The sequence below is a fragment of the Diabrotica virgifera genome, chromosome 10 (assembly GCF_917563875.1).
Source record: "Diabrotica virgifera virgifera chromosome 10, PGI_DIABVI_V3a".
NCBI lineage: Eukaryota > Metazoa > Arthropoda > Insecta > Coleoptera > Chrysomelidae > Diabrotica > Diabrotica virgifera.
In genome coordinates, this window is record NC_065452.1 from 47,057,544 (window position 1) to 47,085,299 (window position 27,756).

Below are 27,756 nucleotides of genomic sequence, written 5' to 3' on the forward strand. Positions count from 1 at the left end.
CAGCTGGCTTATTACTTATTAGGATGGTTCAAAATTATCACGCTTACATTGAAGAAAAAGATCTGTCTTCAACAAGACCCAGTTTTCAAAATTTGATTTAGCAGAACGGTTATTTATACCCTTACTGACATACGCAGCTGAGACAAGAGCCGAGACAACAAAGACCAAACAAATAACGAGAACAACCCTAAGATCCATAATAGGTATCACACTCAGAGATAGAATACGAAACGGAGACACATTGAGAGAACTAGGCGTTCAAGACTTCTTGAGATGGACAAGAGCACGACGACGCATGTGGAGAGACCACGTAGATCGGATGGGCCTTGAACGTATGGCGAAATGAGCGAAGACACAGAAGCCCAACACCAAGCGACCTATAGGAAGACACAAAAAACGATGCTACGAGAGCTGGAGCTCCGGATGACAGCAGAGACTGTAACAGAAGAAGCAAGACATAGTCCTATTAAAAGAAGAAGAAGGATTGAAATATTAGCATGTTACGTTACTCTTTGTACACATTGTATACTACTACGAATAGTCGATAAAAATACATGTTGAAGATTAGAAAACTTGCATTATCCAATGCATGTATGAACTGTCTAATTCTTTGCATCCACGTATTCCCTGTTACCTTTGGTTATTTTACCCTAAATGTGTAATCTGCAACGTGTTTGCTAAATTATTTTTAAACGAAAATTTTAACGCTTTATAGTAATTACAGAACATTATGGTTTAAAGACAAAATTGAAATGTTAATTGAAATTAATGTTATTATAAAAATATACTTAGCATTAAATTCATTTAGTTTCGTATGAAGCTTTAAAATAATTTTTGAGAATTGCGGAAATCATGCATGAATTATATACTTCTATATATATATATATATATATATTGGTTTTAGAACGTCTTTCGACGTTGTGCGATGCCTAACTTCCACGTCCTTCTATCATTCCATTGGCCATCTCTAAGATCCCTTGTACTCATTGCTTTGGTTGCCCCTTCTTTCCATGTCTTTTTGGGTCATCCTCGTTTTTTGCGGTTTGGTGGTACCCACTGTGTCTTGTGTCTTCCATTCTTTGAACATGACCATAAAAAATCAACTGTTTCCTCACAATGTCTGTTGTGTAACCATCGATTCCAATTCGTCGTCTTACTTCCTCATTTCGAACTCTTTCCCTGCTGGATATACCTAACGATCTTCTAAACACATCCATTTGAACCATGAATATCAGGCAGTGACGAAGGAAAGTATCCGAGAGGGCAGAATGGAAGAACATTAATAGTTAGAAGTAAAGAAGAAGCTTTATTAATAGTTTTCGAGATTTAGGGATTTAGTCTGTTGCCACGTTTTTCAGAGTTTTTCACTAGAATTTTCCTCTAGTTATTATTATTTTGCGAACAATAAATTACTTAAATTTTCAATTGTTATCTAGTCAGATAACTATAGTAGACTCCCTCTATAACGAGAACTGAAATAACGGACTAATTACCTCGTTACAAGCGGATCTCGTTATATCAGACAAAAATAATATTGAAATGTTTTGATACCTCTTACGTAGTTAATTAGGTGTCGATGGTCGACTTGAACAATGAGACTTTGGCATCGTAAATTGTAAATTTCCTACAATATTCAATATCGGTCGATAGATAAACAGAAAGAAGTTTATTACAGGCAGATGTTTATTACAGAACTGGCCTCGATAGTAACACAGATGTTGGGCGTTTCTATATACAGGCAGTTGGGGTACTTACTTATAGCCATTACTGCATTAAAGACAGGTAAAGAAACATATTCTTCGATTTCATTTTTCCTCGTTATAACCAAACATGCCTCGTTATAGAGGTGTTATATTTCAATAGGAATTTCATGGGACATCTAGTGTACCTCGTTATAAGCGAAACCTTGTAATATCCGTGTTCGTTATAGAGAGAGTCCACTTGCATATATATTCATGTATGATGCCAAGCAATAATATACAGGTACATTATAATTGACTTTCTGTACTAATGTATCTGAACATGTCTGATAGAATTTTAGATGTGCTTATAGATGTTGCTGTCACTGTGCTTAGATTTTATCATAAATATAAGTTTATTTTGTGTTGTAGAATATTTTACTCAACTTAAATATCTTCCTTTGTCTTTAAACTTGGCTGTAAATACTAAATATTAATTTTCAATCGATAGTTTGAAATTATTAAAACCATGTGCTCATATTTGTTACTTAGGAAACAGTCTTACAAGTAGTGAAAAATCAGGAGGACACCCAAGTAGTTCTTTTATTAGAAATAATATGGTACTCAGATCCCAAATACACCAGGAAAATTTTGATATGTTAGAGTATCCCTTTCTGACCATTTTGAAATTTCCAGCTGATTTTATTTCTCACATAGGTAAGTTAAATTGTGAAATCCTGTTTAAATTCTGGAAAAAAATAACTAAACGAATCCTTGAAAAAACTTTTTATATTTAAAATAGTGAAAAAAGCTGTTAAAACGCCTTAAAAAATATGAAAACCGGAAAAGCCTCTGGACCTGACTACGTTCCTAGTGAAATTATACAATTTTTGGAAGAAGACAATTTAGAACTATTGTCGAGACTCTTCAACAGTATATACAAGACTGGTACAATTCTACAAGATTAGTTAACGTCTACGTTTGTGCCTATACCTAAATCAAACTATGCAAAAAAAATGTATCGACTTTCGATTAATAAGTCTCATGCCCCATATTCTGAAGCTTTTCTATTATCCATAACAAAAGAATTTACAAAAAATGCGAAGAAGATATGGGCCCGGAACAAATTGGCTTTCGAAACGGTATAGGAACTCAAGAAGCTTTGTTCAGTTTCATTGTTCTCATGCAAAAGTGTCGGGATCAACAAAAAGATATCTACTTGTGCTTTATAGACTATGAAAAGGCTTTTGACAAAGTCAAACATGATCATCTAATAGGATGCTTGCAAAAAAGAACCTGGATCCAAGCGACATTAATACAATACATGAACTCTACTGGAATCAAAACGCCTCTGTTAGAACCGGAATGGGTGATACTGAAACCATAAACATCCAAAGAGGAGTTAGACAAAGTTGTATACTATCACCATTATTACTTAACTTGTACTCAGAGAAAATCTTTGCACGAGCTCTAGATGAAGCACAAGAAGGAATAAAAGTCCATGGAAAAATCGTGAACATCAGGTACGCCGATGATACAGTACTGATTGCTGGCAATGAAGAAGAACTACAAATTCTGTTAAACCAAGTAGTGCGAGAAGGAGAACTATATGGCCTTAAGGTGAATGTAAAAAAACTAAAACAATGGCAATTTCAAAAAATCATACAGAAGTTATAAACATACGAGTCAACAACAATCTCGTTGAACAAGTGAAAAAGTTTAAGTACCTAGGATGTTGGATACATGAAACCTTAGACCAAGAACAAGAGATTAAATGTAGAATAGAACAGGCAAGAAACACCTTCTTAAAGATGCGACAGTTACTCACTGCCCTCAATCTTGATCTGTCCCTACGATACCGCATGATAACGTGTTATGTATATAGTGTATTATTACACGGCGTGGAAGCTTGGACGTTAACAGTTAGCTCGTTACGACGTTTAGAGAGCTTTGAGATGTGGGTAGGGGTATGGGTTTTCATCGTATGCTGAAAATTCCATGCAGGGCCGTCTTAACCCAGGGGTGCGAGGCACCCGGGCGCCAAGTCCAAGGGGCGCAATCTGAACACTTGCTAGGCTCAAACTTGCGCTTTTTGTCCTTAAAAAAACTACAAATAACAAAAACATACAAGTGCACTTTCTGTATTTTTTACAAAGGATGTTAAGGCTTACTACACCTACGATATAGAAATGAAATATGAAACCCATTTAGATTATTCCGACAATAATTTCAAAAAGGTGATGCGTACACTATTTTGACCAATATTGAATGTGGAGTGACAATGAATCACCACCTTGTAAAAATTATCAGTGTGTCCGAATCGCCGCGATAAATCGCAGCAATTTATTGTGACGATAAATTGCTGCGATTTATTGATTCTTTTAAAGCTGTTTAGACCCTGCGATAAATTGTTGCGATTGATTATAAACTGAAACAACTCGATCGTTACAATAAATTGATGCAATCCGATACCAACTCCAATCCAATTACAATTCCGAAAAATCGCTGCAATTTACCGTTTACACACAATGATAAATTGAAGCAACTCGATTGATATCTATAAATTGCTGCCATTTATCGCTGTGTCTAAACGCTGCCTAAACAAAATTTTAAAGTTAACTTTTATTATTACATATTGGACATTGCCATTGCAAAATTCAGTGAAAGATTTGAAATGATGAGGGGACATAATTATAATTTTTCTTTCATGGAAAGAATATTGAGTTGGAGAAACTCCGAAGAACACTTAAAAAACAACACAATGTTTAAATTTAGAAAAAAAACTAGCGCTTGGAAACAGATCTGACATAGATTGTGAAGATCTATTCCATGAGTTAGAATAATTGTTACCAATATTTTTTAAAAATATAGACACAACTCCACTCGATATTTTAAGATATATATATTCTAAAATAATTTAGTCTCCGTTTTCCCAAATATTTCTACATGTCTAAGGATAATATTTAACCTTTCCAGTAACAATAGCTGAAGGAGAAAGGTCTTTTTCTAAACTCAAATTGATCAAAAATAATTGGCTTTAATAAGTAGAGAAAAGCAAGTAAAAATAGATATAACCGCAACAATAAAAACTTTTTCCAACTTAAAAGCTAGAAAAGTTGATTTTGATATACCTACTTTAAAAAGTTTGGTATAGTTTATAAGATTGATCTCTTTTAAATACTGAAACCATGTTTTTTAATATACAAGGTGGGCCAAAGAAAACAGTCCACCTCGATATTTGGCAGTAATTATTACATTTTAAGGAAATGGAGAAACATTTCGATTTTTGTTTTCATATTGCAATTTTTTAGCATATCGTCGGTGATTCTGCAAAACCTCGTATGAGAATTTTTTCAGAATTTGGTTGTTTGCCCTGTCAGAGGCTCCGTTGGAAAATACACATGTTAATGTAATGAAAATGTCAAGAAACCTAATTACGTTAACATAGGTAGTTACGAAATGACATTCTCATTACGTTAACATGTGTATTCTTTGACGGAGTTTCTTACAGGGCAAAAAAACTAGGTTCTGGAAGGGATAAATTCTCATACGAGGTTTTGCAGAATCACCGACGCGCGACGATATCTATATTTCAAACTGGTGACGTCATCCATCTGAGCGTGATGACGTAATCAATCATTTTTTTAAATTGGAATGGGGTCGTGCGTAGCTCATTTGAAAGGATGTTCAATTCCCTATTCAGTAATAGTATAAACATTAATATCACTATTTATACAGGGTGGCCAAAAAATAATTTTTGCATTAAATTATTTGACGCAAAAAGAAGAATGTATGTAATGTATTTAACTCAAAATACATTGTACTGCTGTCAGAAAATAGAAAAAAATGTTTATTTCACAAATAAACATTTCTTTTCGCTTAAATGAAATCACAAACAGCCACCCACCTGCCTCTTAGCAGTTTGAACATTTAATTTAAGCGAAAAGCAATGTTTATTTGCCAAATAAACATATTTTTCTATTTTCTTCAGCAATAAAATGTATTTTGAGTTAAATAAATTACATAGATTCTTCTATTTCTGTCAATTAATTTAATTCAAAAATTATGTTTTTGTCCACCCTGTATACATAATGATATTAATGTTTATATTTCTGAATAGAGAATTGAACATCCTTTCAAATGAGCTACCACACACGACCCCCCATTTCCATTGAAAAAAATTATCGATTACGTCATCACGCCCAGATGGATGACGTCACTAGTATGAAATATATATCAAAAAATTGTAATTTAAAAATAAAAATCGACCTGTTTCGCCATTTCCTTAAAATCTAATAACTACTGCCAAATATGTACTGTTTTCTTTTGCCCACCCTGTGTAAATAAAGAAAGCCAACATAATTAGTTTTAATTTTAGCGTACCTATAACATAATCTTCTGACAAAAGGAGGCGCAAAGATGAGTCTTGCACCCCGGCGCCGTGACGGCCCTGATTCCATGGACCGACCGCGATAGAAATGAAGTTTTGAGGCATATAAATAGAGAACGTGAACTCACAGAAATTGTCAAGAAACGTAAAACATCTTATCTTGGACACATATTTATATTAAACATCTTATCTTGGACACATTATAATATTATATGTGGATTTAAATATGTGGATATAAGATTTCCGTAACGAATCCACCCCTCATTGTCATGGTTTAACAATTTAAGGGACTGGTTTAAATGCAGCTCCATAGAACTTTTCACAGCAGCGATAGATAGAGTAAAGATAGTGATGATCATATCCAGCATCCGATTGGGAGCGCACTTGAAGAAGAAGGTGTTTAAAAATTGTAACATCAAATTAAGATAAAAATTACACTCCAGCTGTATCTTTTTATAAAATTTTGTTTTTTGAATTAACAAATTATATGTTACATTGCTATAGTCCGTCCAATATGCCAATATACTTACCGTTGCACGTAATTATCTACGTCTGATATCCAAGTTGATATTGTTGCCTAATTACAAAAAAATCTTGAATTCATTTTAAATCAAATATATCACATAATTTTTGCCAGAAGTGGATTATACAACAAAACAAATTAATATTCAATGTAAATAAATAAAAGCTTTAAAGATAGAAAACAAGAATTACGTTATAATCTTACGTTAAAGTAAATAATATTAAAAACATTAAATATAATAAAACAAAAAATACTTATAATAGTAAAGAATAAAAACAAATATGAAGTGTCATCACCGCAGCTTTCACATAAATGTTACCTTTGTTAGATTGCAGTTAGAGTGTAATCCGAACAAGTGTGCTTTATAAAAACGCTTTATATTCCACTTATACAAATTAAATGAAACAAGTTAGGGTACGTTTCTTTAAATGTACATTAATAGAAATCTTCCAATATTATTTATACGCGTATATAATAAAATATGTCTACTGGTTGTAATTCCCGTGTACCTGGCTAAATGAGTCTAAAAAGGAACATACCTACCGCCTAAATATTTCGTGTTGGTATCATGTGACGTCACGGGCTATGACGCGGATGACGTGCAACGGTAAGTATATTGGACGGACTTTACATGATTTCTACTTATTTAGGAGGTGCTGTAAGTGCACGATCTGTGAAGAGACTGGAAACCATACGAAACATTGAAGAGCCTGAGTCCAGAGACACCTGGTGGTCGGAAATAAGAATGGAAATACGTTCACATGCTAGAAGTTTGAATTGCAATGCCGTTTTGGGTTATTATGAATCTTCCAGTATTTGGTAAGTAATATTTTTACACATGTACTAGGTTGGTCCGGTAAGTACTTCCTCCAAAAGAATAACGAAAATTTTGGAAAATTATTTTTCAATATTGTCCTTTTAGTTATATCCACTTGACTGAACCATGCTCCAACTTCTTTAACCTGTCTGCAAAATGTTATAGCTCCAATTACAGCTCCCGAAACGAACCATGGCCGATGAGAAACGCTGTCGACGGTCGTACGCCCACCTAAACTCGGGTCTAGGAAAGTTGGCCGAGAACACTTCGCCGACGGAAAATTAGTCGACAAACAGTTGGTCGAATGCACAATTCATCGAATGTACAATAATTCGTCGACGAACATTTGATCGAATAGATTTTTCGTCGACAAACTGTTATTTATCTTTAGGATAAAGGGATCAATGGTGACAAACGACGGCTTATTGGTTTTTATTTTGTTAACTGGAATATTGTATTATACATATCTGAATTTATTTTTTTTTTGGGGTTTTGTTAATGTTTTTTTCTAAATCTTAATTATTTTTAAATGTAATGAAAAAATTGGCTGCGATGGGAAAGTAGACAGCAAATATAAACTGATATTTTAATTAGTGATGTTGTATCGTTCTTCTTTTTGGTGTCGGCGCACTTGCGAACGAAGCATTTCCGGACAAGTCCAATTTGGGGGCACTTGCGGACAAGACGAAATATGCAAGATACTGGGGTAAATAAATTGTTAGGGAATCGATATTCCCTATTCCCTATAATGTTTTCGACTGCAATAATCAGTCAATATCAATAAAAAGGTAAAGAAATCGTGAGAATAAACTTCCCTTCACACTTTATCCAAGGCTTAGGACTGGCAATTTATAAAATATTTTTTTTTTGATATGGTACAAGGAAACTATAATTGGTTTGGTTGGATAATGGAATGATTTTGAATAAAGAGAAAACCAAAGTAATGAGGATAGGGGACAATAAAAAAATGAGCATTTCAATTGAGGGAAGAAAATTAGAACAAGTCGACATGTTTGAGTATTTAGCACTAAGGTAGAGGATTCAGGAGATGACGAAATGGAAATCAATTCAAGAATAGAAAAAGCTATGAAAACATACTATCTAATGAACAGGGATTTAATAGCAAAAAGAGAAATTTCACGGAAAACCAAAATGAATGTATACTAGACGATATTCAGACCAATCCTCACTTTCGGTTACGAATCGTGGGTATTAACAAATAGACAGAAAAGTAAATTACAGGCTACCGAAATGAAATACTTGAGAAGAGTGAGAGGAGTCACGAGAAGAGACAAAATTAGAAATAATGTAATACGGGAAGAGCTAAACATCCACCCCTTGATCTCATTTATCGAACAGAAACAGCTAAGTTGGTGGGGACATCTGCAACGTATGGAAGACGAATGACAGGGTAGAAGAGTATGGAAAGCCAAAACATGGAAGAAGGCAAAGAGAGGAAGACCTAAAAAGACCTGGGACAAAACAGTTGGGGAACTGCTGGTAAGAAGAGGAACCACTTGGAATGAAGGAAGAAGAATGGCAAGCAATAAAAAAGAATGGCGAAAATTTGTATACCAGTAATGGTATACTGACTGCCATACACCATTAGATGGTATAAGTAGCTCCTGATTATATATATATATATATATATATATATATATATATATATATATATATATATATATATATATATATATATATATATATATATATATATGAGTTAGTTAGAAGCAACCTACCTTGCTCGTTTCGGTACGAAACCGATCTGTGCCTCTACTTTGAGGCCACGAGATGTCACCTGGTATTTATTGAAAAATACCTACGGCGTCAAACAAGCAGGAAATAATCGCAACTTTCTACTTTTTAAAAAGTATGAAAACGTTCCCAAGATGGCAGCACAGACGAAGGTAGAATATTTATTTCCCGTATAATATTTTACATATATATATATATATATATATATATATATATATATATACAAAGAAACTAACTTTATATATTGACGTGTTTCCGCTATGTATTATTCCCTTTGGGTCTTTGTCGACGAAAAATCCATTCGAACAAATGTTCGTCGACGAATTGTACATTCGATTAATTGTGCATTCGACCAACTATTTGTCGACCAAATTAATTTTGTCGACTAATTTTCCGTCGACGAAGTGTTCTCGACCAACTTTCCGACACCGCCTAAACTCAACAGTCTCTACACAGACAGGATTTCTCTTACCGGACATGGTTCGCTCCGGAAGCTGTACATTGCTTAACATTTCAATCAATCTAAAGTTGGATTATTTAAACTAAATTCCTTCAGTGTATATAAAAAAAATTAACTTTCTTACTTTTATTTTCAGTGAAGATATATGTATTTTAAGTGCCTACGGAACAGCTGTAGTGCTGAACTTTCATAAAAGTGATGATGCTGACGAATATGCATCCCTGTTAAAACAGAATATAACTGCAACTCCAAATGAAACCTGTAGTTTATCTTATGAAAAGAATCAATATGATAGGGATAAACAGAAAATGGTACGAATCATGAAAATTAGTTAAAATTAATAAATAATTAGATCTGTTACAGGAAAACACCCATAGTAATAATAAACATAGTGATAGTCCAGATTTTTCTACCAATACTGGCAATTCTGTATGTACCATTACACATTTACCATATGCCAGTAGTGATATTCCTGTAAAGGCAACTTTAGGAAAATGTATGATATGCAGGTACGACAAAATAATATATTCCTAAACTTTTTAAAAAATTAAATATGGTGACTGTCCCACTTTTTTGATTAAGTTAATGAAAAATTACTGAACATACATAAATTTTGTTTGAATCCCCACATTTATATTAACATAACCCTAATACATTATAATCAAACATCCCAAACTGGTCTCTTAGCAAGAGAACACCCTAAAAACCATCCGAGTCCAAAATGTCCTCAAACTCCATCCATCTTACGATAAGGTATTCGTCAGACATCCTTAAAAGAAACATTCTTTCCTCCTATACAAACTGCAGTCCTCTGCTAACAACGAATTTCCTGAAGAATGCATAGACACCCTGGGGGCAACTTCTCTCTTCTATTGTCTTAATTAAATAACTCACTTCTAGATTTACACGCGGACAAGGAGGACTTGGTTTTCTGTGGTTTCCCGATCCAGTTGGACAGTTATACCTGCCTATAGGGAAATAACAACCACAGCTGCTCTCATTTACTTACTTACTTCGTGGCGTTACAACCCTTTGTGGGTTTTAGCCGACTCGACAACATGCCTCCACTGTTTTCTGTCTTGAGCAACCTCCATCTAATTCTCCACGCTCATAGTGTTCAGGTATCCAGCTATATTATCTCGCCACCGGAGTCGAGGGCGTCCGCGTGGTCTTTTTCCAGTTTGATCTTTCTTCCAATGAGCTGCCCTCATTGCTTATTACTAAAGAAAAGCAAATGAATAAGAAGAATAATTGGAATAAAACCGTTATTTCTATAAGCCCTCTCTTCTCTGGTCTTCACTCTCCACCAAAGAATCATACACTAAATTCTATCACCAGTACCTACACTCAGCACAAGAAGACACGTCCTGATAAAGCAATCAGGCTGCCTAAACGGGACACCTCATCAACACACATGAGCTAACCCTGAAGACCCAAAAGAAATATCATTCTTCTTCTTTTTCCTGCTTCCTTAATAGGCTCGCGCCTATTCCATTTTCGGATGCCTCATCATCAGATATCCAGGTTGTCACTCCATCTCTTCCTTGGCCTTCTTACACTCCTTCGGCCGTTTGGTGATCTGTCTCTTTACCAGTCTTCCGTCTCCCATTCTTCCTATATTGCTATACCATTTTTTTTTTCTTCTCAGTGTCCAGTCATTTATATTCTTTATATTACAGCTTTGCCTGATGTATGTGCTACGTTGTCTATCCCATAATGATTTTCTTGTGATATCTCGGCTATTTTCATTTCACATGCTTCCATCAGTCGTTTTGTCCTTGTGGTGTCAAGTCTTGTTTCCGCAGTGTAAGTCATAATTGGCCTAACTACTGTCCTATAGATCTTGGCCTTTATTTCTGTCCGTAGATGTGTGTTGCGCCAGATAGTGTGTTTAAGACATCCTGCTATTCTGTTGGCTTTTTTTTTACTTATTGGGCAACTTCCGCTTCTGTCTCCATAACTGTGCATTAGCACTCCCAGATAGGTGATACTTCTTTCTTGCTGGATTATTTTGTTGTCCACTTCCAGCTTGTACTTTATTGGATCTTTAGAGATTGCATTACTTTTTTTTATTTGGTGATATTATGTCTTGCTGTCATATTAAATTGATATAAAAGTCTCTGAAGGTTATCTTCACTCTCTGCAATAAGTATGGCATCATCTGCATTGCATACTAAAGTCTAATTCAATAAGCGATGCAGGGCGATGTAAACATTACCACGTTAGGCCTCGAACAGGGTCGCATTTAGGATTATCTTTTTGTTTAGTCAGAATATATAATTATCTTATAAAATACGAAATTTATATTTTAATTTTGCAAAAGTGCTCGACAAAGAACCTGATTATTTTAGTTCATATCCGATAATAGGAACCATTTATACAGGGCGAAAAAAACAAGAATTTATTTTTTGCCAACAATTTTATGTACAAAAAATATAAGTTTTATTTTTAATTTTTGATATACTTAATTGTTTGTGCTACTGTTGTCACTGTAAACATACTTCTATCACAAACTCCAACTTTATTGGCCACATTTTCACAATATCTTCAACCACTAACCCGGGATTTTCTTGTCTTTCACATTTAAAATGATTTCTTTATTATGATTAAAATGACTTAAACGCTTCTTTTACACACTTCGTTTTCGAGGAGGACTCCATGTATTTTCAACCAATTCATCAGCAGAATCAGAATCACGTATAGATACGGTCGTTATACAGATAAAAATGTATACAGTGCGTCGATAAAGTGACGCATAAATTCATTATTTCGTAAACCGGCGACTTCAACGAAAAATTCCGAAACAGGTCGATTTTTATTTTTAAATTACAATTTTTGTGGCATATATCATACTAGTGACGTCATCCATCTGGGCTTGATGCCGTAATTGGTGATTTTTTAAATAAGAATAGGGAACATGTGATAGCTCATTTGAAAGGGTATTCAATTATCTATTTATTATTATGAACATTAACATAATTATTTATTCAGGGTGTTCAAAAAAAATTATTAAATTAAATTAATTGAGACAAAAAGAGGAATGTATGTAATTTATTTAATTCAAAATACGTTTTACTATTGTCAGAAAATAGGAAAATGTGATTATTGGACAAATAAATATTGCTTTTCGCTTAAATTCTATGTTAAAGCTGTCACCCACCTGCCTCTTGGAAATTTGAACATTTCGTTTAAGCGAAAATCAATGCTTATTTTTTAAATAAAACATTTTTATGTTTTCTGACAGCAGTTAAAGGTATTTAGAATTAAACAAATTACATACATTCATCTTTTTGTGTCAATTAATTTAATTTAAAAAAAATGTTGGACACCCTGTATAAATAATTATGTTGATGTTGATATTACTGAATAGAGAATTAAATACCCTTTCAAATGAGCTATTACATGACCCCTATTCTCATTTAAAAAAATCATCGATAACGTCATCACGCCCAGATGAATGACGTCATTAGTATGATATATATGTCAAAAAATCGTAATTTAAAAATAAAAATCGACCTGTTTCGGGATTTTTCGGTAACGTCGCCTGTTTACGAAATATTAGGTTTGTTCTAGCATCGGTTTCAAACGGTTTGAAACCATCAGCGAATAGTGGACCAGCGCGAGTAGAGGGGATAGCACTGGTGACTGTATTATGTTCTCTCACTGACCAACTATTTGCTGACGGTTTCTGACTAGTTTGACTGTTTGCTAGAACAAACCTAATGAATTTATGCGTTACTTTATGGACGCACTGTACAAGTAGTTTTAAATCGCACAACAAATAATTGCTAATTCAACATTAACAGCATAAACATAATTGTCTTTTAACCATAAAGACGACTAAATATTTACTAACAAATCGATTCAAATTACAAACTTTCAATACCGAAATATTATACCTACCTAAATCTTGTCCGAACCTGTATTAGTTGCCGACGACGTCGGCAGTAACAAAATGAAGATTGACATTTCGGTTAGTTTTTAAATATTCTTGAAGAACTGTTGCTTGCATGTACGCATGCATTATTCATTAATTTTCTAAATCGGATTATTTTTTCACTTACTATGTATTCAGTGATTACAATAATTTATTTACTATGCAATAAACACTAATAGTTGAGAAAAGAAAAACATTAATAAAGTGTCATAATAATTATACTGTTCGGAACGAGTAGACTCATTTGGAACATCTGTAACAATTATCTGTTAAAAGGACTAAGTTTTCACTCTAATGGCATATAAAACAACATAATTGTATTTTCGTTTTGCAACGAAATTGAAAATGGTTATTCATTTTTGATTTACATTTATTCTGATTGGAGTACGAAGGGAACCATTATCGTTGGAACTTTACCGCGCTGAGCAGATGGGACGTGAATTGTAAATTGTAGAATTCCCTCATCTTCCTTAGTCTCAGCATCCGTATGGCTTGCAATTTGTAGAAGCCTCGGAGGTGTAACCAGAGAAGGCTCCCATTATTTTCATTCTGGTGGGATGTAGAATAGCATTATGTTGTTTTATATGCCATTAGAGTGAAAACTTAGTCTTTTTGCTAGCAGTTGCCGCTAGGGCATCTATGCCATTTCGTTCGTTGCAATCCGGGACTGCACGCTGGGGTTTGTTTTGGTTGGATCAGAGAGAGCAGCATATGTGCCTCCTGATGAGAGACTAATAAGTTTCGAAACCGGTAGATGTGCTTGCTGCACTCTCTGATTGGACTAGAATATGGTTCGGCTGTATTTTCGTTTTGCAACTAAATTGAAAATGGTTATTCATTTTTAATTATCTGTTAAATTTATCGTTGTTTACATGCCCTGCATCGTTTATTGAATTAAACTTTAGAGAGATAGTTTCTTCACCCATTCTGTACCCTATACTCAGCTTTTTGACTTTATAAATAATTTAATCCATGATGAGGTTAAACAGCAGCGGGCTCAATAAAACAGCAGTTAGCTTAGTTGACAATAAACAGTTAAAAAACCAAATGTCAAGCATAGGTTTTTCCTGGATATTCCCAAGTACTTCTTTGATGCTGACTATTCAAGGCTCCTTAGTGTTACCCTGGCAAGTCTACACCCTTGCCCTCCTTCTCTATCAAAAAAATTTTTAACATAATTTGCTTTATTTTTAGAAAGGGGAAAGTTCCTGAGGTACTAATAGCTACAATAGAACCTTTAGACGGCATACCCAGCACAGGAAGGGGATGTTTTATTGAATCGTATGTTTGTCGACCTTTAAAAGACTTAAAAGGCGAGTGGAGTGCAAAGGAAATATCAGACGGTTTGCCTTTTCTAGAATATGAGCTCCATAGGTTGTTAGTTAACAAATTGAAAATAAAGGTAAGTTTCTGTGTAGGTCATAAAATATTATAATGTACCATATCTTCTTTAGCAGCCTCCTATGGCCAAGTCCTGGACATAAGACTCCCCTTAAGTTTTCCATATTCGCCTGTCTTAAGCTATCTGGTGCGTTTTTTCCTGCCTTTTCTTTAATGTTGTCGATCCATCTTTTTTTGCTATCTTCCTATGCCAAGTTTATGTGCTTTTGGTCGACATTGTATCATTCTCTTTGCCCACTCTCTTCACTTTCTCTTGCCACATGCCCTGTCCATTTCCATTTAGATTTTCCGATAGCTTCGATAACATCTTTTACTTTGGTTCTTCTTAGATCTTCGTTTCTCATATGATCTCTTAAGCTTGCATTTATCATAAGTCTCTCAATAGCTCTTTGAGTTGCTTCTATGTTTATTGAGAGATTAGTTAGTAAGTGTCATGGTCTCCATTCCATAAGTCATGACAGGAAGGGTCATTATCATCAGGGATTTTCGTTCCGGTGGAATGTTTGCCGCTCTTACTTAGAGCTCTCTGATTCGCTTATTGCGGTGAATCACTCCGCATTCCACTTGTATGTTGTCAAAGTTTGTTGCATGACTTGGCTTTCGTTACAATTTTCTTCCACTTGAAACGAAATAAGGAGATGGCCTACCCCAGCCAATTGAAATAATATTCGAAAATATTACCTCAATCATCCAAGATAGCCATCGCTACACCCTTAGCTTAGCTCAGTCGCTCAGGTGTGTGTTCGTCTTGTCCTAATCTTAGATATGAACTATGAAAATTCGGAATGGAAGCAAACAAAACAATATTTTTAACTAATCATGTTTATTATTCATAAAAATATAATAAAAACGTGACTTATCACTTGCATTAACAAATATATTCAAATTCTTGCCAAAAACTAACAATTTTTGGATTATACTTATGGCTTTTGGTAGCTGGTATTTGTTGGTAACTTCTTGATGTCGAATGGTACTGCTGTAGACTTCTTGTCGGCCTGGGCGGATGTTCGGCCCTAGGCCCCTGCAGTTGGAAATGGTAGTTGTTGCAGTCTAGATGTCCTGGTCTTCATTTTTGTCAGCCTTAGTTCCATCACCGGTGAGGATGCTGGTGTCTCCCGTAGGGAGGAAAGTGATTTATTCCCAAAAACTAGAAGAATAATGCGTTTGACATCAAGAAGAAAAGCTACCCTTTGCCAAAAAGTATTCAAAGATGAGCTGAGCAAAGTATGCTGATGGCAAGGGATAAATTAAATGGAATTAAGATGAGGAGAATAATTAAAACTTGATTACTAAATGTGCATATATGTAAATTAAAAAGATATATGTATTTAAAACTAAAATATCAGAAACCATGCCTTTAGATGGGAGGTTAGGTTAGATATAAAAAAATTTAGAAAAAATTATTATAAAAAGCTGTATGAAAAACTCACCTCAAGAGAATATTAATTGTTGATGAAAAATAATTCTAATTTTCAAATTACATGCCTTTTTAAGGAATAATTCTTCCCTTCCATTTTGTTTGTGTCAGGGAGTAGGGATGAAGTGACACTGTCATTGAAAACGACATTTGAAATGACGACCAAGTACGTATGAAGTAGCAGGCATGTTCCGTATTGAAAGACAGAAACTTACAGAGTAAGAATATACAGGGTACGTTCAGTATGTTCAGTTGATGATTCAAATGTTAGATGAAAAAAGATATATTAAATAGAAGATAATACAAGAGGGTAATAAAAGAGGATAATAAAACAGGGCGCCAACGAGTTGTTTTTAACGAAGAAAACAGGTAAAACAAATAGAAGAAAATTGTTACTAATGAAATATTAAAGAAAATAAAGTAAAATAATTGTTTAAACATAAAATATCAAAGATGTGACGTTTGTAACGTTACACACTCATTTCGATATGTGCATAGTTCCCTCCAGTTTCTCACTTCCAGAATTTTGATATCTCTCATGATCTGGTCCTACCATCTCTCTCTGGGTCTTTTCCTTGGCCTTTCTTGGCATTTTGGTGATCTGCTTAGTCAGTAGTTCATTTTTCCTTCTCTCTATGTGTCCCAGCCATCTTAGCCTCTGTGCTTTAATAAATCTAACTATATCTTCTCCCTTCATTATGTCTCTTAGTTCATGGTTCATTCTTCTTCTCATTTCTCCGTTGTCCATTCTTATCGGACCCATAATCCGTCTGAGGATTTTCCTTTCGAATATTCTTAATTTTTTTTCATCTTTTTCCGTGAGGCACATTGTCTCCGCTGAGTATGTAACTACTGGTCTGATTGCAACTCTGTATATTTTCAGTTCTGTACTTCTGGATAAGTTCTTGTCCTTCATAAGCCTATGATATCTTCAGTGTACAGGACAGGAAGACGGCAGGAAGGATATATGCGTGTAAAACCTTTCGTTTTAAATTCATCATCATCATCATTTGGCTCTACAACTCTATGTGAGTCTTGGCCGCGTTTACTATTTCTTTCCATTGTTGTCGGTCCTGAGCAGCTATTTCCCATTGCTGTACTCCCATTTTGCGTAGGTCACTAGCTACTGCTTCTTTCCATCTCTTTCTTGGTCGACCAACTGACCTTTTGCCATCGGGCATTTCCCAGAATGTGGCGTTCAGAAGTCTTTCGTCACTCGATCTTAGCACGTGACCCGCCCATCGTATTCGGTTTGCTGTAATGTATCGTACTATGTTTTCATCTCCATATATTGTCTGGAGTTCATCATTGTGTCTTCTTCTCCATTCTCCTGTAGTCTCTTCTCTGCATGGCCCATAGATAGTCCGCAGTATCTTTCTTTCAAGTACCATTAATTTTGTCGTTTCTCGCTGGTTCAGAGTCCATGTTTCGCTTCCATACGTTATTGTGGGACGAATTATTGTCTTATATACTCTTATTTTTGCTGGTATTGAGAGTATTTTTGATTTAAGTAGGGTCATTAATGAGTAATATGCCCTGTTCCCTGCAATGATCCTGGCTGCCACGTCCTTTTCATATTTATTTTCAAATGTTATGATCGCTCCCAGGTACTTAAATTCTTTGACGACTTCAAAGTTGTATTCATTAATTGTTACGTTTTGTCTAACCCTTAGTCTTGGGTTCTTCGTAACCACCATGTACTTGGTCTTGTCCTCGTTGACCTTAAGACCAACTTCCTTGGCTCCGTTCTCGAATAGGGTGAAAACTTCTTTTGCATCTCTGGTGAATTGTGCAATTGTGTCCACGTAATCCGCAAAGGCCAATAGTATTTTTGATCCTTGGGCGGCAAATCCGTTTGTCAGTTGTGGCTGAGCTTTTCTTACTGCATGTTCCAGTGCGAAGTTAAACAGCAGAGGGGCGAGATATATATTCCACAGCGTGGATATAATTTTGTATGTTGTGTTGATTAACGATATTCCTCTATAGTTCCGACATATTTTTTTGTCTCCCTTCTTGTAAATAGGTATTATATGGCTTTCATGCCAGTGTTTCGGTATTTCTTCTCTTTCCCAGACTTCTCTTATAAGATGATATATCTCAAGATGTAGTTTTTCTCCCCCTTTTTTAGTAGTTCCGCCTGTATGCCGTCTGGGCCTGGGGCTTTTTTTAGGGACGAAATTGCGGACTTTACTTCAGCTAGTGTGGGCCCTGGTATTTCAGGTTCGGCTAACTGGTACTGTCTTTGTTGCCCTGTCGTTGTGGGGTTTTCTGTATTTAAGAGTTGCTCAAAATACTTTCTCCATTGGCGGCTTATCTCTTCGTCGTCTGTGAGCAATTGTCCTGCATCGTCTTTTATAAATCTTGGGCTGTTGGTCGTGTTGCCCGTAATTGTTTTTAGGTCCCTATAAAACTGTCTAGACTGACCGGTTCTGTGTTCCTCCTCGAGTTGCTGTATTCGTGCTTCTAGGTATTGTTTCTTTTTTCTTCTTAAAAGTCTTCTCGTTTGAGTCCTTACTCTTGTATTCTTCCCTGTTCTCTTCTGTAGGTCGTGTTAGTAACTCCAGCTTCTTGATTGCTTTCTGCTGTAAGCTTTGTTCGCACTCCTGGTCAAACCACTGGTTTTTCTTCTTGTTATTCCTTTCTTTCCCTATAGTTTCCGCTTCGGCGCTTTCTATGACGTTTGTTATATTTTGCCATTTCTGGTCTATGGTCAATTCTGGTGTTTATGTTTCTTCTTCTTCCGGTGTCTGCAATTTATTTTGGATCAGTGACTGATATTCGCGTTCATTATCAGGTAGATAGAGCCTTGAAATGTCCCATCTGTTTCCTTGTTTTCGTTGCTTTGGATGTCTCGTGTTTAGCCTTGTTCTCATTTTTATTCTGACCAGGAAGTGGTCAGAGTCACTTTCTGTTCCCCTCAGACTGTGTGCGCCGATGATATTGCTAGAGTGTCTTCCGTCGATAAGCACGTGGTCTATCTGGTTTCGTGCGATTCCATCATTTGACACCCAGGTTACTTTATGCATATCTTTCCTTTGGAACTGTGTAGTTTTTACTTACTACCATATTGTTGGCTACAGCGAACTCTGCCAGTCTTGATCCGTTATCATTAGTGTTATCGTGTAAGCTATGTGTGCGGATCACCGCTCTACGATGATCCTCTTTACCTAGTTTGGCATTGAAGTCTCCCAGTATCGTTTCGTTTTAAATTATCTGGGATTTTTGGATCTTTTATAATAAAGCTTAGTTTAGCTACTGCTATCCAAACCATTCTTATTCTTCTGCTTATTTCTGCAGTTTGGTTTTCTTTGCCATGTTTTATTTTATATCAAGAGTGATATCTACTTCTCCAATGCTTGTTTGAAGTCTGTTAACATTTTTCTTGCAACTCCTTTACGTAGCATATAATGTATGTCCTTATGTAGCATGTAATGTAGCATTTATCGGGGTATATTAGTGAACTTCATGTTTTTTAGGGAATGAATGCAATATTTGGTTTAAAATTCAGAATAACTGTTGGTGAGAAGTTGATCATTGCAACGGCCACTGGTACAGCAATATTTTTAACATCTTTACCGAGTCCAACCGTACCTAAACTGGTTTCTGACGAAAATGTAGACGATCCAAAGATAATCACATTACAAAAGCAACTAAAGGAAACAGTGAAGAAGAACAAAGAAATTTATAAAATTGAGGTAACTTTTTAAACATTAATATGTCTACGGTCTAAAGTTTCTTGAGTTTCTTAAACTAATTATGAAATTTTTTTTATTTATGTTTCCTGATTACACCAATAATCAGCAAAATATACGGGAAGCTCTTAAAAAACCGAATAGAAAACGAATACAAGAAAATGGAGGCAGAAGAACAAGCAGAATTTAGAGCCGGAAGATCTACAATTGATCATCTATTTGCAATCACACAGGTCATGAAAAAAAAAACAGCGAACAATCAAGAGATTCATTTCGTATATATTGATCTGAAAAAGGATTACGACAGTGTACCTTTGGTAAATTATGGGAGGTAATGGAGAATACCAATATAAACACAGAAATCATAAAAATAATTAAAAATTTTTATTATCGTCGTGTTTAACAACACGACCACGAGAATTAAACAAGGAAACAAACTCACCGAAGGGTTTTTGACAAATAAAGGGCTCAAACAAGGATGCTGCCTCTCTCCAACACTTTTTAAAATATATTTGGAACAAGCTCTGACAAATTGGAAACGGAAATGCAAAAATATGGGACTCCCATTGAATGACCATACACTATAATACATTCTTTGTTTCGCAGACGACCAAATACTAATAGCACAAGACTACGGTGATATCTGTTACATGACAAGAAAGCTAATAGAGAATAGAGGAATACAGGAGATAGGGACTAAAGATCAAAATAGGAAAAACCATATATATATGAATATCGGTGGAACGCAGCAGGACTTGATACTAGACGGAGGTGAAACAATCAGTAAATGTAACGAATATAAATACCTGGGTATGAAAATCACGAATGATGGAACACTGGACGGAGCCAGTAAAGAATGAAATATTCAGGGAAAAAAGCAATTAGGCTTCTAAACTCAATACTTTAGGACAAGCACATAAACAATCAAAACAAGAAAAAGATCTATAACGTCATAGTGAACAGCATCATAACATATAGCTGCGAAGTATTGCCTATGAAGGAAAAATCAAATCAAAGGTTAGATGGTCACCGAGATGGATTTCTGGAGAGAGCTGCAGGAAGATCAAGAACAGAACATGTCACCAATGAACGAATACGAGAAATAATGAAGGTAACACATACAATAAATGACGAAATCAATGAAATACAACTACGATGGTTTGGTCACGTACAAAGAATGCACGAAGACAGAATCCCAAAACAAATACAAAACTGGGAAGCGCAAGTTAGAAGAAGTAGAGGTAGACCGAGGAAAAGTTGGCAGGTAGGAATAAACAAAGCCATGGATGAAAGAGGTCTGCAAGTAGATCAATGTGCGGACAGAGAGGAATGGCGAACGGGTATCAGAAGACGGAGAACGTTGTAAACCGATAGAATATATGTTTCCCTATTACTCAGTTCTTTGGCACAGGTACAACCGTGTCAATGATCACTGTAAGCGTGGGACATATAACAATTTATTGCTTATAGTAATATATTATGGCCATGTTTTGAATGCAAGAACTATTTTTTATAATTCCCTAATTTAGATTTACAATCTGCAATAAAGTAGTTCACGTCAAATAAATTTTATGTTAAAAAACAAATTTTCTAGGATGGAATTGAAGGATCCCGGGCTTGGTCAGATGATGATTCGGATGAAGAACCAACTTCTTTAGATCTGTCATCCGGTAGTAAAGATTGCTGTGTTTTAGAGGTAAGAACTTGATTTTTTGCTTCTTTAATATTATGCCATATACCAGACTGCTTAGTTTTCAGTTAGATATACCTACTATAAATTGCAACACTTCGTACTATAAATGGCAACGCTGATTGATTCAATCATTCGTAATTCTACAGTGGCAATGCAGCTCATTCTCATAAGCAATGTTGCCGATTTTAGCGCTTACTTCATTGGGATGTATCTAGCCAAACATTAAACTATCTGTATATTTATTGAAGGTTGATGATCCTAAAGATGAAGAAGTACTTTGCTCATTAATGAAAGAACGTCCACCTGATGGCTTCCATGTTGTAAATACTGAGACAATCCCTGGGCTCGATGATTTAGAGATAGTTAAAAATTTACAAATGTTCATCCAATGCCGGAGGTTCAAATTCCAGTCTAATCTTAATATAGATGAATATTTTAGTAAATTACTTCAAAGCGTTTACTTTAAATTAAGAAGAATGGTACCTTGCGCTTTATGTAATATCCAATTTCGATGTGATATTCCCGAGCCAGATGAGGTGCAACTTTTAGTATTTGGTAAGTATAATTTATTTTTTCGGACCGTTTCTCCTAGACGAATGAAAGCGGAATGTGACTGCATATTGTAGAGTCCTTTTCGCTTTCTTTATTCGTCATCTCTTGTCTTATAAATTGTAAAAGGCAGAGATTAAGAATGTACCAGAAAGAAGTTCCAAGAAGAAAAGTTTTCAGATTTAAACAATTATTTATGGTTATTTTAATAATAAATTATGTATCTGGGACTTTTCGCTTTTCTTTAAAAGATGTCGCTATCATCATCATTCTCTTTGCCTTATCCCTATGCGGGGTCGGCTTCCCTAATTGCATTTCTCCACACAATTCTATCCTGGGTCATATCAATATTAATCCCCTTTACCAACATGTCCTGCCTAATCGTCTTCCCCCACGTCTTCTTTGGTCTTCCTCTCCTACTCCTTCCAGGAATCTGCACGTCAGCTACTCTTCGTATTGGATGATTAACGTCTCGACGTTAATGTCGACTTTTCTTTAAAAGATGTCGCTATATTGTCCCAAAAGTGGATTTTAAACTATTTTTGAAATTTCACATAAATAGGCAGTTTGGTTTCGTTTTGCTTCAAAGGTGTGCACGCAGCTCTACTGAGGAAGTCGTAAGACAGAAACAATTGTCTAGAGATTGTACATAACCTCTGAATCGAAAAGAAACATAAACTGTCTTTTTCATATAATTTAATTGATGTTCCAATAGATATTTACAAAGTGATCAAATATAGACAACAATCACACTCAAATACGGTTCTGAAACTGTTTTCTTGCTGTGTTTCTAATAGGGATGTTCACTAATTTTTAAATATAGTTAAATTCAATAGATTATAAGGTATATAAAAACGTAGCAATCATAAAACTGTATAAAAATATATATTTTTTAAGATAAATGAGTTCATAATGTTGATTTTCTTGGAGGCTAGAAAAACGGTACCCTGCAGCGAGGCTACGGTCTGTGACGTCAGCAGTCGTATCGTCTTTGATCGACGACTAGTTTTGTATACTTATTTACGAAGTGTATTTGAATGTGTGCAGTTCTTTGCGTATTTAATTAATAAAAATGAAACCAAATAAGTGGTGTTTTATTCCTTGGTGTGTAAATACCTCTAAAAACAATTCTGACAAGATTTTTATTACAGTTCCAGCTTATTTAAATCGTAAAAATAAACGTAACAACCAAGCTTTTCTCTTTCGAAGATCACTTCTTTATTGTAAGTTATGGATCTTTTCCTAAATAAATGAGTTTTTAAATAAGTACATACACATTTTTACCAATTCCATGATATGTTTTAGATTTAAATTAGCTTGATTATAAAAAAATAAATTATAAAAATTCTTAAGACCTACAGCCGAAAACTTCGTATTTTGGACTTCTAAATATCTGTTTATAAATATCCAGGCAACGAAATGGGTTAGCAAGAAAAATTTTTACAAATATAAAAAGTATTTAGTTTATGATCTTTCAATTTGTCTGAAGGTTTAAAAGACTTGGTGTCCATAACGTAGTAATAAAGTACATATTTATTACCGACAGCCCCTATAAACTAGACATCATTTAAATTAGTAGGGCAAAATCTGGGGCAAATGCTATTTAAATGCATTAATTTTTTCAAATCCTGAGAAAACTATTAAATATTTTTGAACAATTTATGAACAATGAACGTAGAATTAAAGATTACATTATTACTGAGGGCCGAAAGTCTGTAAGAATAAACAAAAAGTTTCCTTTGAATGAAATATTTGAAATTAAAAATCACACTAAATTTTCTCTTTTTTTTTACCCCTGTAACTTATTAAAATAAACATTCCGCTACTCTGTGGTTGATTTATTTCTTTACAAGATGACAAGAAGTCACACACCATTCACCATTGTTACATGCACAGTAGGTAGGTTAAGCGAATCAGCTATTTTAAAAACTTTCATTTTAATTATTTATTTGTACTACCCAAAATATGTCCTTAGTAACAGTCTATCCACTTTAAACTAAACAAATTCACCATAAAACTCCACGTTAGCCCTGATAAAACAATAAAAGAAAAAACACCCCACTCTCTTATCTATGGAATAAAATACAAAATAAAATAACCTGACTGAACTAACGTCAAACAGGTACCTAAAGAATAACACTGTTGACATGGCGCGCGCTGGGGTATACGACTAGTGACGTCAGAAGCGTTTTCTTGAAATTTAAAATAATGCTAGATTTCTAATGAAGTTTTTTCATAGACAGGCTTTTTTAATTTTCTTAATATTTTAGACAATTATTCCTAGGGTGTTTCTTAATCGTTTTACATGTTTAAAATGACTATTAAATTTTTTGTGAACATCCCTATTTATCGATTTTAGTTAATGGGAATAAATGACAGTTTTATATGAAAATACAACATAGAAAAAACTCTAATGATGTTTCGACCTCCAGCTTGAAAATCTTTTTAAAAATATAAGCGTAAAGAAGATAATACTAAATAATGTAAAGAAAATGAGGAGATAAAACAAAGAATGGCAGTAGAACAAGACATACTCAGCTACATCGAAGAAAAACGTTTAATTTAGTATGGACATGTGAGAGGAGAACGTCATGACGGAAGAAATCAAGCGAAGGATAATCCTAGCGAACAAATGCTATTTTGGACTGAGTAGACATATGAGAAGCAGAAACTTAAGCCAAAAAACAAAAATAACCATATACAAAACCCTTATACAACCAGTATTGACATATGGATCGGAGACATGGACCATCTCCAAGGCAGATGAAAACCTTCTGCTTATATTTGAACGAAGGATCCTGAGAGGCATATTCGGTGGCATCTGTGAAAATGGTATTTGGAGGAGGAGGTACAACTACGAGGTATACCACAGATATAAACATATATTTGGTGGTAAAGGCGTAGTATCTCTTATACGAATAGGAAGACTAAGATGGGCAGGACATCTAGCAAGATCACGGCATAACAACCCTCCTAGAAGAATCCTTATGTCACAACCTGTGGGAAGTAGAAATAGGGGTAGGCCAAAACTTAGATGGAAAGATGGTGTAGATGAGGATGGGAGAAAAATAGGCGCAGCAAACTGGCAACGGTTGGCAATGGATAGGACTGACTGGCTTAATATACTTGCGAAGGTCGAGGCTCTTTGATAGGGCTGTAGCACCATTGATGATGACATGTGAGAGGAGCAGATCGTACAAGGTGGATATGTTTTCAAAATATAAGCGTAAAGAAGATAATACTAAATAATGTAAAGAAAATGAGGAGATAAAACAAAGAATGGCAGTAGAACAAGACATACTCGAACAAGGCTACATCGAAGAAAAACTTAAAGGACATCGCACACATCTTATGGAAAATATAATGTCACTCAAAACGAATCTATTCGTATACATTTTATTGAATTTGAGTGACATTACATTTTCCATAAGATGTGTGCGATGTCCTTTGGTTCGGACATGTAAGAAGAGCAGATCGTACAAGGTGGATATCAAAGTTTTCGGATTGAAGTCCAATAGGAAAGAGAAGAAGAGATAGATCCCGAAGATCATGGAGGGATGAAGTGGACGGGGCCATAGAAAGACGAGACCTTAGAGATGGAGAATGGCAAAACAGAAAGGACTGGAGACGTTGGCTGAAAGGAGGCAGGCGGAGACAGCTGTAAAAATCCTTACACAGTGATGAGCGCGCTTATAACCGGCAAAATAACGCAAAAGATGGAAAACATACATTGCGGAACAAAAAGAGATGAAACTAGTAGAGGTGGAAATTATCGATATAAACGTATAAATTAACATTACATTTCATTGTTTCCCACCTTTAGACGTCTGTGGCAGGAGTATTTTATAAAATTCTACTGTCACAGTGACAGTTGTCATACTCCTCTGATACAGCTAAAGGTGGGAAACTATGTAATGTAATGTTAATTCATACGTTTATAACGATAGTTTCCACCTCCACTAGTATATCTCTTTTTGTTTCGCAATGTATTATGTTTTCCATCTTTTGCGTTATTTTGCCGATTATTAGCGCGCTCATCACTTTATAGATATGTAGAAAAGACCAAGAGCATTCTGTAAATCGAGATAGAAAGGGTAGACAAATACAAATATCTAGGTGGTTAGTCAAAACGCAGAACAAACATAAGAGATTAAAAGCCGTATAGAAATAGCAAGGGCAAAATTTGTGAAAATGAAACATCTATTACGTAGTAGAGATTTAAAATTGGATCTAAGGATAAGGTTGTTGCTCTGCTACGTTTTTACAACTTTGCTCTAGGGATCTGAGGCCTGGAAATTGAAGCAATTTGAGATTAAGACATTGGAAACGGTTTTGAGCGTTGTTGGTGTTATCGAAGAATACTACGAATATCATGGGTAGACAAAATTAGCAATATTAAAGTTCTTGATAGGGTTAATGACAGGGAAGAAATTATACAGACAATTAAGAGGCGGAGGCTTGAATATTTCGTTTATATTGTTGAGCCCAATAGGAAAGAGAAGAAGAGGTAGACCCCGAAGATCATGGAGGTATGAAGTGGACGAGGCCATGGAAAGACGAGACCTTGGGAGATGGAGAATTGTAGAACAAAAAGGACTGGGGACGTTGGCTGAAAGGAGGAAGGCGGCGACAGCTGTAAAAATCCTTATATACGAGGTCTGGCTATTAAATAATGAGACTGCTTATGAAAAAGAGTTTTATTTTAAAAATTATTCTACAATCGAATGCTCTCCTTCAATATATTCCCCTTCCCTCGCCCCTTCTTCTTCTTAAAGTTCCGCTCCTATCGGAGATTGGAAATCATTCTGGCAATTATAATTTTGTCGGTTACGCGCCGGAATAGTTCAATTGAGCTGCATCCAAACCATTCACGGAGATTGCGTAGCCACGAGATTTTACGTCTTCCTACGCTTCTTCTGCCTTTGATTTTGCCCTGCATTATACTCCTTAATAGTTCGTATTTTTCACCTCGCATGATGTGCCCCAAGTATTCCAACTTCCTGATTTTTATGGAATTTAAAACTTCGCATTGTTTTCCTAGTTGTTTGAGCACTTGTGCGTTTGTTTTACGATCTGTCCATGATATTTTCAGAATACGTCTATAACACCACATTTCGAATGCTTCCAGGTTTTTAATGTTGGATTGTTTTAGTGTCCATGCCTCAACCCCATACAAAAGGGTGGAGAAAATATAACAACGAATCATTCTTATCCGGAGCGTTATATTGATATTGCGATTACAGAAAAGTTTCCTCATTCTGTTAAAAATGGATAGTGCAATTTGAATGCGGCATCTTATTTCTTTTGTCTGATCAGTATCTTCTGTGATCCATGCTCCAAGGTATTTGTACGAAGATATTTGCTCAATTTCTGTATTATCCAGTACTAGTCTAACTCTGATGTTTTGTGCTTTTGTAAATACCATGAACTTGGTTTTCTTCAA

At 35.1% G+C, this 27,756-nt stretch overlaps 1 protein-coding gene across 4 annotated transcripts in view; it reads left to right on the plus strand.

The window, feature by feature from the left end:
• The window catches only part of LOC126878488 (C2 domain-containing protein 5), an 85,940-nt gene that overhangs the window by 19,703 nt on the left and 38,481 nt on the right, over positions 1-27,756 (plus strand). For all 4 annotated transcript variants that reach the window (XM_050641239.1, XM_050641238.1, XM_050641240.1 and 1 more), the window contains 8 exons: positions 2,232-2,396; positions 7,243-7,411; positions 9,761-9,935; positions 9,988-10,133; positions 14,756-14,963; positions 19,856-20,074; positions 21,666-21,767; positions 22,013-22,319. In XM_050641239.1, the coding sequence (XP_050497196.1) occupies positions 2,232-2,396; positions 7,243-7,411; positions 9,761-9,935; positions 9,988-10,133; positions 14,756-14,963; positions 19,856-20,074; positions 21,666-21,767; positions 22,013-22,319 (1,491 nt within the window). The remainder of the gene's footprint in view (positions 1-2,231; positions 2,397-7,242; positions 7,412-9,760; positions 9,936-9,987; positions 10,134-14,755; positions 14,964-19,855; positions 20,075-21,665; positions 21,768-22,012; positions 22,320-27,756) is intronic.